This window comes from Aythya ferina (genome assembly GCF_964211825.1).
Source record: "Aythya ferina genome assembly, chromosome: 4".
Lineage (NCBI taxonomy): Eukaryota > Metazoa > Chordata > Aves > Anseriformes > Anatidae > Aythya > Aythya ferina.
The window spans coordinates 1960822-1975153 of record NC_140300.1 but is presented as its reverse complement, the minus strand read 5'-3'; the positions used below and the strand labels follow the sequence as shown (position 1 = coordinate 1975153).

The following is a 14332-nucleotide window of genomic DNA, read 5'->3' as shown; positions in this document are numbered from 1 at the left end:
AAATCCCTTAATTATTATTATTATTATTTAATTATTATTATTTTTTCTCTTTCTAGGGAGCCAGCAGCGCCACAATTTTGCTCGCCGTGGGAAGAGAGGGGAGAGAGGCGGCGGCCGTCGACGTTTCTGCCCTGCAGGTGTTGGGATGGGCAGAGGGGGGGAGGCAGGACAGACCCCAAAAAAAGGAGCTCCCATTAGCGCTGTGTGCTCAGCTTAATGCATTCCGCTTAAAAAGCTGGAGATTTTCACCCGCTGGTAACGACTTGGGAAATGTAGCACCCAGCAGCCAGGCCGAGCAGGTTGAGCCTCCCCGGCACCCCCCCGCCATCCTCAGGACCTTCTGCAGGGTGAGATGAAAGGACAGACCCTGATCCCCTTTTATTTATTTTTTGATTTTTGGGGGTGTTTTCTTCCTTTTTTTTTTTTTTTTTCCTTTTTTTTTTCCTTTTTTTTTTTTTCCAAGAGCGCAGAAAATCAAAGGGGAGGGGGAGCTCCTGAAGGAAGGAGAGGGGGGGGGGGGGGGGGAAAAATCCCAACAACAAAACAACAACAAGAAATAAAAAAAAAAAAGCCCCCAGCCCTTTGTAAACATCCCCCCTGAGCAAAGGGAAGGGGGTGAAAAGCATTTCCTGATAACTCCATTAAAGAATGAGGCTGCATTAACATTCCAAGTACCTCGACAAGAGATGAAAGTGGGGAACTTGAGCTCAGCCTCTCCTTGCTCCAGATGTTATTATGGGCTCCCTGAAAGGTTTTTTTATTTCTTTTTTTTTGCGCAGAGACAAAGATGTTGCCTACTTCAAACGGGGCTAATTGATGCTAATGACTATCAGATAGAGTGGGGGCCCTCGTTCCCCCCTGCCAAGGGGAAAGAGAGAGCGCATTTTACAATCCCCCCATAGAAAACGCCCCACTCTTCAAACCGGCTCGCTGCTTTGGGGGATTTTTTGTCTCTCCTCGGCTGCTGCTTTCTCTCCTCCTCCTCTCCCAACTCGTTTTTTTTTTTTTTTTTTATGTCCCCCCCCCATCCCCTTTCTCCCTGGCACCCCGCCGCTCTCGCTTGTTGGCCCATGAGAAATTTCGCACCTCGCCTCTGCCGGGCACCCTGCTCGAGCCTCGAGCCTTCCCGGTGGGCGAAATTTCCCCCAAACCCACAGCAGCCCCATGTGAAAACGTGAGCGAGGTTCGGGGCATTCGTAATCCTACATCGAGGGGGAGAAAATCGTCCCGAGCATCCTCTGGGGCAGGGCCTGGCTGGGAGAAGAGGAGCTCGTGATTTTTGCTTTAAAACACACAAAATCGGCTTCGAAACGGAGTGCTGAGCGCCAGCTTTACCCCCGTGCTGGATTTTTGCAGCTGTGATCCCCTCCAGGATCCCCCAAAAAAGCAAATATCCCGGATAGGGACGCGGTGATGCCCGCAGAAAGGCGGTGGGGAATGTCCCCAAACGGGGGACCCTTGGAGCTGGTGGCTCCCCCATCCCAAAACGGATCCCCGTGGGGAAAGGGGAGCTGGCCTTCATCCACGCTGCACAAATAACCGAGGGATTGGTCCAGTCCTGACAAAAATCTAGAGAAGTTCCTCGGGCCGGGTGCTATTTGCACCGTGCATCACCAGGGGTGGCTGCTGGCTGCGGGGCAAAGCTGCTCGCCCCCCAGTTTGCTCCACTGGCCACTGGCCGGGTTGTGAGAGCCCCATGAAAGCAGCAGAAACCGAGCCTACAAAAAGGGGATGCTCCTTTTTTTGGGGGGGTGGGAGGCAAAGGGCAGCATCCTCCTGCCCCAGACAGGCAATCCACAACCCAGCCGGCCCGCAGACGCTGGCCCCGGCGGCATTGTCAGGTTAATTTGGGGTAATGGGCTGCAAAGCACCTCAGCCCCATCCAGCTCTCATTAGCACTTGATAATGTCAAGCATCCTGAGGAATTGCTTCTCCCCGAGCCTCTCCCCGGGGGCTTTCCGTGCTCCGGCACCGGGCTGCAGCAGGTCCTGTCCCCCCAAAAAATGAGGGGTAGAGTAAATCTTGCCCCAAAATTGCGGGATACTGCCCCAAATTGCGGGTTCTGCCCCAAAAAGCTGTGGGATGGAGCCCTGGGGGGCTGCAGCAGGCTGGCTGCTGAGTGTCGGGGGGACCCCAAAACGCTCGCCACAACTCGCCACCAGCTCGCCACGGAGCTGCGAGGGCGAGGAGCATCCCCAAGCCCCGAATTCCGAATTAATTGGGAATTAGGAAACCGAGGCAGCCCTGGGACAGTCCCGAGCTCGCCATCAGCCCGCTGCTCCCTTCAATTATCTTCTCTCCCCTCCATTGTTCTCTCCTAATGAGGAGGCTAATGACCAAAGGATGGTTCATAAGTGGTTCCCAGACTCTCCTTGCCCAGGGCAAACACCGGCCACAATAGGATCACAAATTGTAGGGAGAAGCCCCGGCTGATCACATCAGAAACGGTGCGGGGATTTATCTCTCGGCCTTAACAATAACAGTATGTTCTTAATCGCCTCTCCAAAGGGACAGCTAGCGGGGGATCTGCCCGGCCTCATCATTAAAAGCTGGCAGCATCTTTGCTAGCGCTGCCCCTTTGTTCGTCTTGCATTATCCCGATGCTCCGGCCCCGTTAATTCCCCTCCATCTTATTAAATCAAGAGAGAGGGAGCGGGGGCAGGATGGGGGCGGCGCGGGGGTCGCATCCCTGCTGGGATGCTTCGGCACTCCGGGGGCACCTCATCCGCCTGCCAGTCCCAAATCTCCCACGTTTCCCCTATTTCTTCCATCCCACCCCATCGGGACGGACCTGATTGAATGCAAGCGAGTTTTATAATAAAATCACCCCCCCCCAAAAAAAAAAAACGTTCCCCGTGAACCATTTGCAGAGGGTGGGGATGTCGCCGCGCATCGAGGGCTGTGCCCATGTCACCTTGCCTGAGCAGGGGGTGGGAAGGGGAGAAAACCCCAAAGATTGGTACCAGGGAGCCCCCAGGAGCTGTTTAAGTGGTCCCTGCACTGAGCTCTGCTCTGCAGAAGGAAAAATGGGGGGGTCAAAATAATTAGGATAGAAAGTTGTTCTCCTGAAAGCCAAAGAGGGGTTGCCCACATCAGAATCCTCCTGGGAATGTCCCCACAAATTGCCCCGGGATCCTCCTTGCAGGGGAATTCGGGCTCGGGGCTCTGTACCCATTCCCATGACCAACGGTGCAGTTTTCTTCAATTTTTTATTTTATTTTTTTTGTTTTTCTCTTTTCCCCAGCTGCTCGTCTCACCAAAACAAACCAAAGAGGTTCTCGGAGCCCTGTGGCACGGAGCAGAGCGAAGCAGGGGACGGAGCTGCTCCGGATCAGGGCCAGTGGCACCAGCAGCCGCCCCATGGCAAACCCAGCCGGTTCCCTTAGGACTGCGACCCCTAAACTCAGAGATTTGGGATCCTACGGCTGCGTTTCCAGGCAGGTCACCCCATTTTCACCCTATTTTCTTGCACCAGCCGGGTGCTGATTGCCAGCTGGGGGTGTAACACCAAGAGCCCCTCGGTCAGTGCCACCCAAGCAGGGCCAGGTGACCCAAGGCATCACCAAAGGGTGAATTCACCCCATAAGGCTGCGAAACATGGGATGTGGTGGTGTTTCCTCTCCCCCGAGCAGGTGGAGCTGCTGGCAGCCTCGGGAAGCTTTATTTGATGTTTCAATCGGGAATTAAAGGGGAGGGAGAAGCGGGGGAAATGCTCCCTGACCATTTAACAAGATTACACGACGAGACGGAGCCGGGAAACGTGCACGGCCGACCCCGCTGCCCCGTGACTCGAGCCTCTGCTGCTGGCCCCAGCACCCCGACCCCTCCACAGCATGCCATAATCCCATTTAGCAAAAAGAGAGGGTGAGGGGACAGCCAGAGGAGGAGAAAGGGGCTGGTGACACAAATGTGCCTGGGAAAGTGCCCGGGACGCAGGGATCTGGTGGCTGGTGGCAGCTCCAGCACCCCGCTAACTCCATGTCCTGAGCAAACCTGGCCCTACAAACAGATCGGGGCCGTCGCGGTGTGCCCAGCAGGAATAATCCTAGCAGGAAGGACAGCGGGGGGCACGGGGAGCCGCAGGGCTGCAGCCCCACCCCGATGATCCCTTCTGCTATCTCTCCGTCCATCTCCCACCCCGTCTCATTGAGCCAGCCACCCCTTTGCACCTATTTATCTGCGGCCACCCCTTCATCCAGCCCCGACGTCCCTCCATCCCTCTGTCCCCGTGCAGAGCCTGCTCCTCTGGGCAAATAAATCCAGTGACTGAAAACCAGCTAAACAACCTTTTTTTTTTTTTTTCATATTTTTTTTTTCCAGATGGGTGAAAGAACAGCAGGACGGTGCACAGGCTTGGGAAAGGACTGCTGGGCTGCAGGGATCAGGACCCTCGGGGGACACAAGGAGCCCAAGGCTCTCTCCCAGGTGATTTTATCCAGCCCCAAACCTTGTCAAGCTCTCGGGGCATTTGGAAAACTCAATCAAGCCCGTTACTTTTAATTAAAGCCCTTTCCCCAGTCGGATGCTGCCGGAGCTGCAGGGACATCGCCTGGCACAGGGACGGGTCCCCAAATGGCCCGATCCTGCCCGATACCGAGCACCGCCAGCTCCCAGGGGATTAAAGGTGTCCTGAGAACAACTTAACTCTCTCAATCAGCTCGACCCCTGGCCGGGTGATATTAAAACTCCCCCGTGAGCCCCGTTGTCTCGGGGATGATTGCAATAAACCCACCGGCACGCCAGATTAGCGGGTCAAACCCGCCCGGCGCGCCCCATCAGACATGTGAAGACATTAGCACAGTTTGGGCTCTTTGAGCCACGCCGGCTAATCCCGGCCCTAAAAACGGCCAGAACAAAGGGCAGCTTCCTCGTCACGTCGTCCCCTTCTCCCTGCATCATCCCCTTCTCTCCTTGCCTCGTCTCCTCTCCGTTTCTCACCTGCCAGCAGAAAATCTTTACCTGGGTCCCATCCTTAGCAGGGATTGGGGGCCCTATTTCCCTTTTCCACTACCTATGTCCCTGGTAGTCTCTTCCCTTACATCCTTGCAGGGGATTCAGCTTTGGCTCATCATTTTCCCCGTTTTTCCCCAATTTTCCTGGCTCCTGTGGAGAGCAGGATCCCATGGCTGCAGCCCCGAGCCCCCGCTCGATGCGAGCTGTAGGCAGAGCGGGGGCATTACGAGGGAACTCTGCTGGCAGGAAAGACAAACTGCGGGACAGAAGGGGTCTGCAAAGGTCCTGAGCGATTTTAAGAGCCAAAGGAGGCATCTGAGCACCCCGGTACCTTTGGGACGAGCCCAGGTAAGGGGGCTGACAGTGGGTGGGGTGTGTGGGATGCCCCCGGCCCTCCAGAACATGCTCCCAAGCACAAACCCCATTCACACCCCCCTTATTCCACCAAAGACGACCCCAGACGCAAACCCTATACCCGCCAAGGCTTAACCAGCCACCCCACAGCCGGGCGACGACTCCCAGCCCCACGGGGGACCCCATAAACCACAACCACTTCCTCCTCCGACCCCGGCCTCACATAAATAATTTATTTTCGCCCTGCAAAAATAACCGCTGCCCGGCGGGTACCCAACACGCTTCTTCCCACCGTGTGACACAAGGGACAAAACCCCCCTAAGGGGACATCTTAGGGGCATTTTGCCCCAGTCCGTGCAAAGGGGGCCGTAGGGGGGTCCCGGGGGTCCTCGGCCCCATCTGGGAAGTCCCGATCCTCCTCGCCGCCGGGGCTCTGCGAGTCGGGGCTCCTCTGTGGGGTGGCCAGGCCCATCCTGGCCAGTTTGGCTTGCTGCTGCTCCAGGCTTTGCTTCCTCCACTTGATCCGGCGGTTCTGGAACCAGACCTTCACCTGGGGAGGGGACGCCGAGCTTGGTGCTCCAACCTGCCTTCGCCACGGACCAGCGGCCAAAAGCAGTGCCCCCCGGGCCCTAAACAGCTTCCTGGACCCTACACATCTTCCCCCGAGCACCCGGGGCCTATATGGTCTCCCCCTGAGCCCTATATGGCTTCCCCTGAGTGCCTGGGCCCTATATGGCTTCCCCTGAGTACCTGGGCCCTATATGGCTTCCCCTGAGTACCTGGACCCTATATGGCTCTCCCTGAGTGCCTGAGCCACACACCGCTTCCCCTGAGCCCTATATGGCTCCCCCCGAGTGCCTGGGCCCTATACAGCTTCCCTGAGTGCCTGGGCCTCACACAGCTCCCCCTGAGTGTCCGGGCCCTATATGGCTCCCCTTGAGCCCTATATGGCTCTGCCCAAGTGCCTGGGCCCTATATGGCTCCCCCTGAGTGCCTGGGCCCTATACGGCTCCCCCTGAGCCCTATATGGCTCCCCCTGAGTGCCTGGGCCCTATATGGCTCCCCCCAAGTGCCTGGGCCCCACACAGCTCCCCCTGATTGTCCAGGCCTTATACGGGTCCCCCTGAGCCCTATATGGCTCCTCCTGAGTACCTGGGCTATATAGGGTTCCCCCCAAGTGCCTGGGCCCTGTACAGCTCCCCACAAGTGCCTGGACCCTACACAGACCCTGGCTGTCCAGTACTGCCATCCCCTGCCACGCTCTGTCCCCGGGGTGACAAAAAGCCATCCCCCAGCAGCTGATCCCACCCCGAAGAGCCGAACCCTACCAGCGGGGGGGAAAAAACCCCAAATCCTTCAATCCACCATCAAGCCAACCCCTCTGGGTATCCGCGCTGCGCCTCATTCCCCCACCCCTTCCCCCAAAAAACCCTTTCCACGGGAATTTTGGCAATTTTGGAGCCTGATCGAGGACATTTAGGGTCTGTTAGAGCCCGGCCCTATTACCTGCTCCTCGGTGAGTTGTAGGGTGGAGGCGAGCAGCCCCCGTTGGGCGCCCACCAGGTATTGCTGCCGCGCAAACTCCTGCTCCAGCCGGGCCAGCTGCTCGCTGCTGAAGGTGGTCCGCACCCGCTTGGCCTTGGCCTTGAGGATGGGCAAGCAGCACTTGGACAGGAGGAAGCCTGGGGAAGGGGGTGGAAAGGTTGAGGAATGGGGTTTTGGGTTTTTTTTTAGGGTTTGTGGGGGAGATCCTGGAGGGTGCCCCCTCAGAGCGAGGGGATGCCATGGGAGGCAGGAGGGGAGCTCCCCAAGGGGGTCTCTCCATATAAGAGTGGAAAGGGGTCTCTCCAAATGTCCCCAACCCCCATTTTTTAGGGGATCTTCTCACCCTCCCCCATTTTTTAGGGGATCTTCTCACCCTCCCCCATTTTTTAGGGGATCTTCTCCCCGCCCCCCATTTTTACAGGATCTCCTCGCACCCCAATTCCTCCTCAACACCCCTAGAAGAGAAAAAAGGAGCTCCCCCAAAAAGAAACGACCCCAAAGGGGAATGCGGGCAGGGGTCCCCAAAGGGATGAGGAAGGAGGTGGCTGTTTGGGAACCCCCCCACAGCCACCCCACAGCCCCCCCAAAATATGGGGGGGGTCAGACCCTACCTGTGGCCCCCAGGCGAGCTGCCCAGGCTGGGGGGGGTCCGCAGCAGGCGGCGCAGAGCGGCCGGGGAGGGGTTGTGGGGTCGGGAATGGGGTCCCGAAGTGGTCCCCAGGGGGGTAGAAGCGGGTTTGGGGTCAGGGTTGGGTTTGGGGTCGGGGGGGGTGAGGCTCGTCCCAGTAGGGCTGCGATGGTGAAAGCCTGGCCGGGCTGGGAGGGGGGCGATGGGGTTGGGGGCGGCATGGCGGGGGCGGCTGGGGCTGCACTGCCAGCCTTTATAGGGCCGGGGGGGTAGGGGATGGGGTGGGACGGGATGGGTGGGATGCAATGGGATGGGATGGGATGGGACCGCCCCGGGACACCCCCCTGAGGCCGCCCCCACTGGGTTTGTGCCCCCTTTGCCCTGCTTTGGGATGAGAGATTTGTGGGGGGGACACCCCAAAGCCACCAGAGCTGCCCCCCCAGGACACTAGAGGTGTATATAGGGGAAATTTTGGCCACCCTCATGCCACCCAGCTGTCTGCACCCCCTATTTTTTTTTTTGGGGTGGGCACAGCCATGCCCAGACCCTCCAGGTGAAGGGACACGACCGGGGACCCCAGGGGATGCGGTGGCAGAGGTGGGTGCCCCCCTAAATCCCCCCCCCCAATCCCGGCAGGGCCCCGCTGATGGGATTCAGATGGTCATTAGGGTCTGAGATCCTTAAACCCCAGCGGCTTTCCCTAATGAGCTGGGAAAAGTCACACCTCGGGCCCAGCCCGGCGGGGGAGCTGGGCCCGGTCAAAGGACGCCACTGGGTTTATGGGGGAGGAAATGGGGTGCGGGGGGAGCTGTGGGGCCAGGACCCACATCTGTGGGGTGTTTGGAGCCTCCCCCCCTTTGCTCGGTGTTCCCAAGGGAGCCGGGATCTTGCTCTGGGATTAACGGGGGCATCGCTGTGGCACGGAGGAAGAAATATTTTGGGGTATTTTGGGGGGCTCTGAGCATCGCGGAGCAGCCCGGGATCAGCGGCTGTATGGGGTGGGGACTGTGGGGATGGGATCACGGCTCTGTATGGGGCTGGGGATCGTGGGGATGGGATCACGGCTCTGTATGGGGCTGGGGATGGGATCAAGGCTCTGTATGGGGCTGAGAATGGGATCATGGCTCCGTATGGGGTTCGGGACCATGGGGATGGGATCATGGCTCCGTATGGGGCTGGGGACATCGGGGATGGGATCACGGCTCTCTATGGGGCTGGGGACCATCTCAGCTCCTTATGGGGCTGGGGATGGGATCACGGCTCCTTATGGGGCTGGGGACCGTGGGTATGGGATCACAACTCTGTATGGGGCTGGCTGCTGAAGGCTCCCTGGGTGTTTTATAAGAAAAAAACCCAAAACACACCACGAAGCCACGATCCCCAACTTGCCCCACAGACACCACCCCACAGCCCCTGTGTCCGGGGGCAAATAAAATCCCTGGGGGGGGGGGCAGAGATGAAAGGGCGGCAGATTTGGCCTTATTAGTTCTTAATTATGGCCTTAAAAGGGCCGAGATAAAAAGGCACCTCAGCGAGGTGCGTGTTTGGTTATGGGGTGCTCTCCCTTTTATTTATTCCCTTTTATTGATTCCCTTTTATTGATTCCCTTTTATTTATGCCCTTTTTCCTCCCTCTCCTGGCGGAGCTGTGTGATGGCACTGAGCAAACACCCCCGGCCCTAAAAACCGGGGGTCCCCGACCCCAAAAGCATCCGTGGGGGTGGGATGCGGGTGACAAGGGACCCAAATGGGGACACCGCAGGGTTTTGGGGTGGCAGCTGGGAAAATCCTGCCCCGGAGAGAAGGAGGGGAGGCTTTTAGGGCTTTTTTTGGGGTCCTCCTTCAATGGGGTCTGGACGCAGGAATGTGAGCAGGACCGGGGCATTGCACCTGGCTGATCCTAAGCCCCAAGGCCCCGTTGTGGGATTGGGGGGGAAGCTCCTGAGCTAATTAATATCAATGCAGGTCATTAGCCCCAACCCGGCTGTCTGGGCACGGTGTGGATTGCCCCGTCTGCCCATCGGGATTGGGGCCTCCAACATCACCCCCCTCCCGCATAGGGGACACCACAGTGGCCCTGCTGGGGGCTGGGGACACCCCAATTTTTAGGGGAAAGCGGTGTTTTAACCAACGCAGCTGAAATTCCCATAAAAAGCAGAGGAGAGCCGGGGTGCCCGAGGAGCTCTGCTTGCGGTGACAAACCAGGATGTTTGAAAAGTGGGAAGAAAACCCTTTTTTTTTTAATATATAAAAAAGTTCCAATGGGATCTCCTTGCCCAGGAGCCCTGGAAGGTGAAAAACCCAGGGAGAGGGAGGTGTTCCTGCAAGAGAAATCATCCCGAGCTAGGATGGGGGCTAAAATATGGGGGGAAATCAATGGGGGAGACGAATCTCGCTCAGGGCACGGTGTCGGGGCCCCCGGCATCAGGGTCGTTTGTCCATAATCCCCCTCAATTTGTATTTCAGGGCTTTTGTGGGGTTGGTGGCTCAGGGTAAGTTAGTGGGCATCCCATTTAAAGGATATCCCAGTTAGTGGGCATCCCAGTTAGTGGGTATCCCAGTTAGTGGATATCCCAGTTAGTGGATATCCCAGTTAGTGGGCATCCCAGTTAATGAGCATCCCAATTAGTGGGATTCCAGTTAGGGAACATCCTGATGAGTGAGCATCCCAGTTAGCGGGGATCTTAGTTACTGGGGATCCCAGTTAGTTCGGGATCCTGGTTAGTGAGCATCCCAATTAGCGGGGTCCCAGTTAGTGGGGATCCCAGTTAGCGGGGTCCCAGTTCGCAGTAGGGCCGGGGCCGTTCCCCCACTGTCCACCAGAGGCCACTGCGACACCGCGCTGCGACACCGGGCGGCGACACGGGGCGACACGGAGGGGGGGGGGGGACACCCAGCGGGGCTGGGACACCCTGGGGTGGGACATCCCGGGAGGGGACATACTGGGATGGGACCTTAGGATGGGACACAGTGGGATGGGACACAATGGGGTGGGACACAATGGGGTGGGACACCCCAAGGCCAGGTATTTTCTCCCAGGACACTGCCTGGCTAGAGGGGGTCCCAGTGGTGGGTGCCACCCCGCGCACCGCAGCCACCCAAGGGTGACCCGAGGAGGGTGGCTGGGGCACCCAGGGGTGCTGTCCCCCAGCGTGGCTGCTTTAGGGGCACAAATGGGGATTCTGCCCCTTCCCTGGGGCTGGAGCCGGCCCCAGAGCCCACCCTAAGCTCACAAACCCTATGGGGACAGTGCCCACAGCACCCCACACGGTAGCCAAATTGAGCCCGTCACTAGCCAGGACAGCACCAGGGCTGCTGCCGGCTCCAAAAAAAAACCCCAACCAGCCCTAAAAAGGGGCACATCCTTGTGGGGTGACATCAATTCGGGACCGTGGGCTGGTGGCGGGGCGCCTTCCTCCATCTGCGGGTTATGGGATATTGGGGCACAAAGCAGTGCGAGACGCTTGGGATCCTGCTGTTTATTCCCTGCTGGGGTCTTTACGCATTGGGGTCCCCTCTGTGCTGCGACCCCAAAAGACGAAGGGCTGGTTCCCACCCCCTCCATCTGCCCGGGAAGTCAAAAGCGGGGTCACTGCCGGCCCCGGAGGCGCTTCTGGAATTGATGGCGAGGGATTGTCACCGTCCTTTTGTCAACACAAGGGCGAGCGAGCGCCCCGGCCCCGCGGCCCCCCGCTAATCCCCCGCTGCGCTCGGCGGTGGCGCGTCCCCGGGGCGGGTAAGCCGGCGGGCGAAGGGCGGCATCGCTAACGGGGGATTGCCCTTCTCCCACCCTAATCCTCGGCCGAGAATGGGGTTTTCGGCTCCGGTCCCGCATGATGAGCTATTGATTGACTGCTGGGAAGGGGAGCGATGGAAGGAGATTGCTCCTCTCGCTCCCCGCTTTCCCCCCACACACACCGTGAACGTTTCGGGGTCCTTCGGGAGGTTTTTGGGACCGCTGAAGGGTTTTGGGGTCACCCCCGCGGTTTTTTGGGTCTTGTCTTTTGGGATGTGGCAGAGAACCCCCTCCGTGCCGTGCCTCACCCCGACGGGGACAAGGACACCGAGGCAGCAGCAGCTCCGGAAAGGTCAACCCCAGCCGCGCTGCGCCGCAAAACCAGAATAATCAAACAGAATTATTTCTCCCATTTCCCTTCCCCAGATTAACGATAAACCCTCCATCCCCTCCCGGCCCCGATAACGCCTCGAATTTCCCTCGCAGGCCTGGGAATGCCATTTCCAGGCGGCGCGGGGCCCTCCAGGTCCCCTCCCTGTCAGCCTTTGATAGTTTTTTTCTCTCTCTTATTTTTTTTTTTTTTCACGGCCTTTTTTTTTTTTTTTTTGATTTTTTTTTTTCCCCCTTTCGGTTCGAAACTGGAAATGCCCCCGGAGCTACAAACAATGCACAATGCAGCAAAATCATATTTTAGTCAAAATAGGCAGCCGGCGCTCGCAGCCAACTTTCAAATTAGCATTTTGAGGGCAAATATGCAGACAATTTGAGATAATGAGGCCTGATTATTCAATCCAATGAATGTTAAATAGGGAGCGAGGGCGCCCGCGCCTTATCTCCCCCGCTTTCGATTTATTTTATTTTATTTTATTTTTAATCGTTCCACATTTGAACTCTTTATTTGTCTTAGCTCCAGCCCCCCCCCAACCCGCCCCCATGCCCCGGGGGGCTTTTTGCAGCCGGGTTTTGCGAGCGGGGACTTTTATTTGCGGCCCTATAGCAGGGGACACTTTGCAGGGTCCCCAAAATTCGGCCCCATAGGGGTCTGCAGGGTGCCCTGGCCATCTGTCCCCAAAATTTGGGGTGTTTTGGGTGTGATTTCCAGGGCAGCAGGGCTATGGGAGGGATGCGCACCCGTGGGCAGGGGATTTGGGGTGCTCCCTGCCCCTGGATGGAGATTTGGGGTCCTCCCCAACACACCTCTTGCCCCCATTAATCCCAGGACGGATTAATTAAGTTTAATTCACCTAAATGCAATTTCTTTGCCCCTCCGCAGTGGGGACACCCCACGTGGTGACCCCGGTGTCCCCATGGGACGAGCAGCACCCGTCACCCTGATTTTTCCAGCAGCTTTCCCAGCTCTGGGGATGGAATAATAATAATTAAAAAAAAATTACACCGATTCAGGGGTAATTAAAAACCTCTTTATGCCCCAAATTTGAAGGCAGCAGGATTTTTTTTTTTATTATTATTATTATTTAAAGATGAATAAATGAGAGCTACAAACCGGGCAGGGCAGGGGTTTGGGGGGGGGCACAAACACAATTACGGGGCAATGACAGCGGAGGGGGCGCAGCGAGGGGAGAGATAATCAGCGGGAGGGGGGAAAAAAAGAGGGGAAAAACAATCAAAGGAAGGAAAAATAAAAGGCAGATGCTGCGCAGGGATAAGAGGCGGCGGCGGAGCGGGGCCGGGCACCGGCACCGGAGGTATAATTGGATTTCGGTTCGTCTCGGCGGCGATAAGAAATTCCCTGAAAAAGGAAAAAGAAAAAAAAAAATCTATTTTTTTTTTTGTTGTTGTTGTTGTCCCTGTTGCGAGCATATTTTAGTGGGAAATTTGCATGGGGGCCAGGGCAGGGAGAAAAATAAGTGCGAGGAGAGGGGGGGATGTGGCCGAGCGGAACGGCGATGGGGCCGATAGAGCAGGGCCCCGTCCCCGTCCCGCTGACCCGTGCCACCGCCGCCAGCCTTATCTCGGTGCCATCGGTGCCCTGGCCCCGAGGGGCTGCGATCGCCCCGAGATAACGCCCCAAAAGCCCCGACCAGCACGGTGTGCCAGCCCCAGCACGGTTTTTTGGCGTGACCTTGCTTGAGGGGCCCGGGGAGAGGCGGATTTTGCCGTGCAGTGAGGTTATTAGGCTCGCCGGGGAAGGTTTTTAATTGCTTATTAGGAACGGGGCTGGGCGCGCTGTCCCGTTTGCTGCGTGGGAAATGGCTCCGGGTGTTTGGAGGAAATAGGGAAGCGGTGCAGGGCATGGTGGCCACCGGGTGCTGCTGCCAACAGGGCTGTGTCCAAGGGCACGGAGCTGCGGAGGTTTTGCACCGCTCCCTCTGCTGGGTGTGGGGTTTTGGGGTGCTCCCGCTGCAAACGGTGCACGCTCGCACAAGCACGTGCATGCACAGGCAAGCAGGGGCATGCTTGCACAAGCAAGTGCATGCACACGCATTAACGGGCATGCCTGTGCGTGCACACACTTGTACGTGCATGCACACACTTGTACGTGCATGCACAAGCACAGACGTGTATGCACACACAAGCAGGTGCAAGCTAGCGCAAGAAACTGCATGCTCACACATGTCCATGCATGCACAAAAGTGCATGTTTGCACACAGACAAGCAGGTGCATGCTCACACAAGCAAGTGCAAGAACACGCTTACCTATTCATGCCAACTCATGCCAATGCATGTGCACGCACACACAAGCAGGATGCACACACACACACGGCTGTGCATGCACACCCATTCCCGTGCAAGCACACACGTGCAAATGCAAGGAGGTAGATGCTCACACACACCTGTGCATGCACACACAAGCACACACACCCATGCATGCACACACACAAATGCATATGCATACCCACACATAGCCATGCATGCACACATGTGCATGCACACACATGCACGCCCATGCCTGTGCATGCCCACGAGTGCACACACAAGCAAGAGCATGCTCACACACGCCAGTGCATTCACACACACCCCTGTGCCCACACATGCACACACATCCATGCATGCACGCACATGTGCATGCATTCACATGCACACCCATGCATGCACACACAAGCAGGTGCATGCTCACACGTGCTCCCACATGTGTGCCCATGGCCGTGCACGCAC

The 14332-nt window shown here is 57.6% G+C and overlaps 1 protein-coding gene across 1 annotated transcript; it reads right to left on the bottom strand.

Annotated features, from left to right (window-relative positions):
* Positions 1–5638: 5638 nt before the first annotated feature.
* On the bottom strand, positions 5639–7701 carry LOC311436755 (uncharacterized protein; the record flags this gene model as incomplete). The annotated part of the gene is made up of 3 exons (XM_084519216.1): positions 5639–5857; positions 6814–6989; positions 7464–7701. The coding sequence occupies 3 exons, from the start codon at positions 7699–7701 to the stop codon at positions 5639–5641; spliced, it is 633 nt and encodes a 210-aa protein (XP_084375342.1).
* Between the last annotated feature and the right edge of the window lie 6631 nt (positions 7702–14332).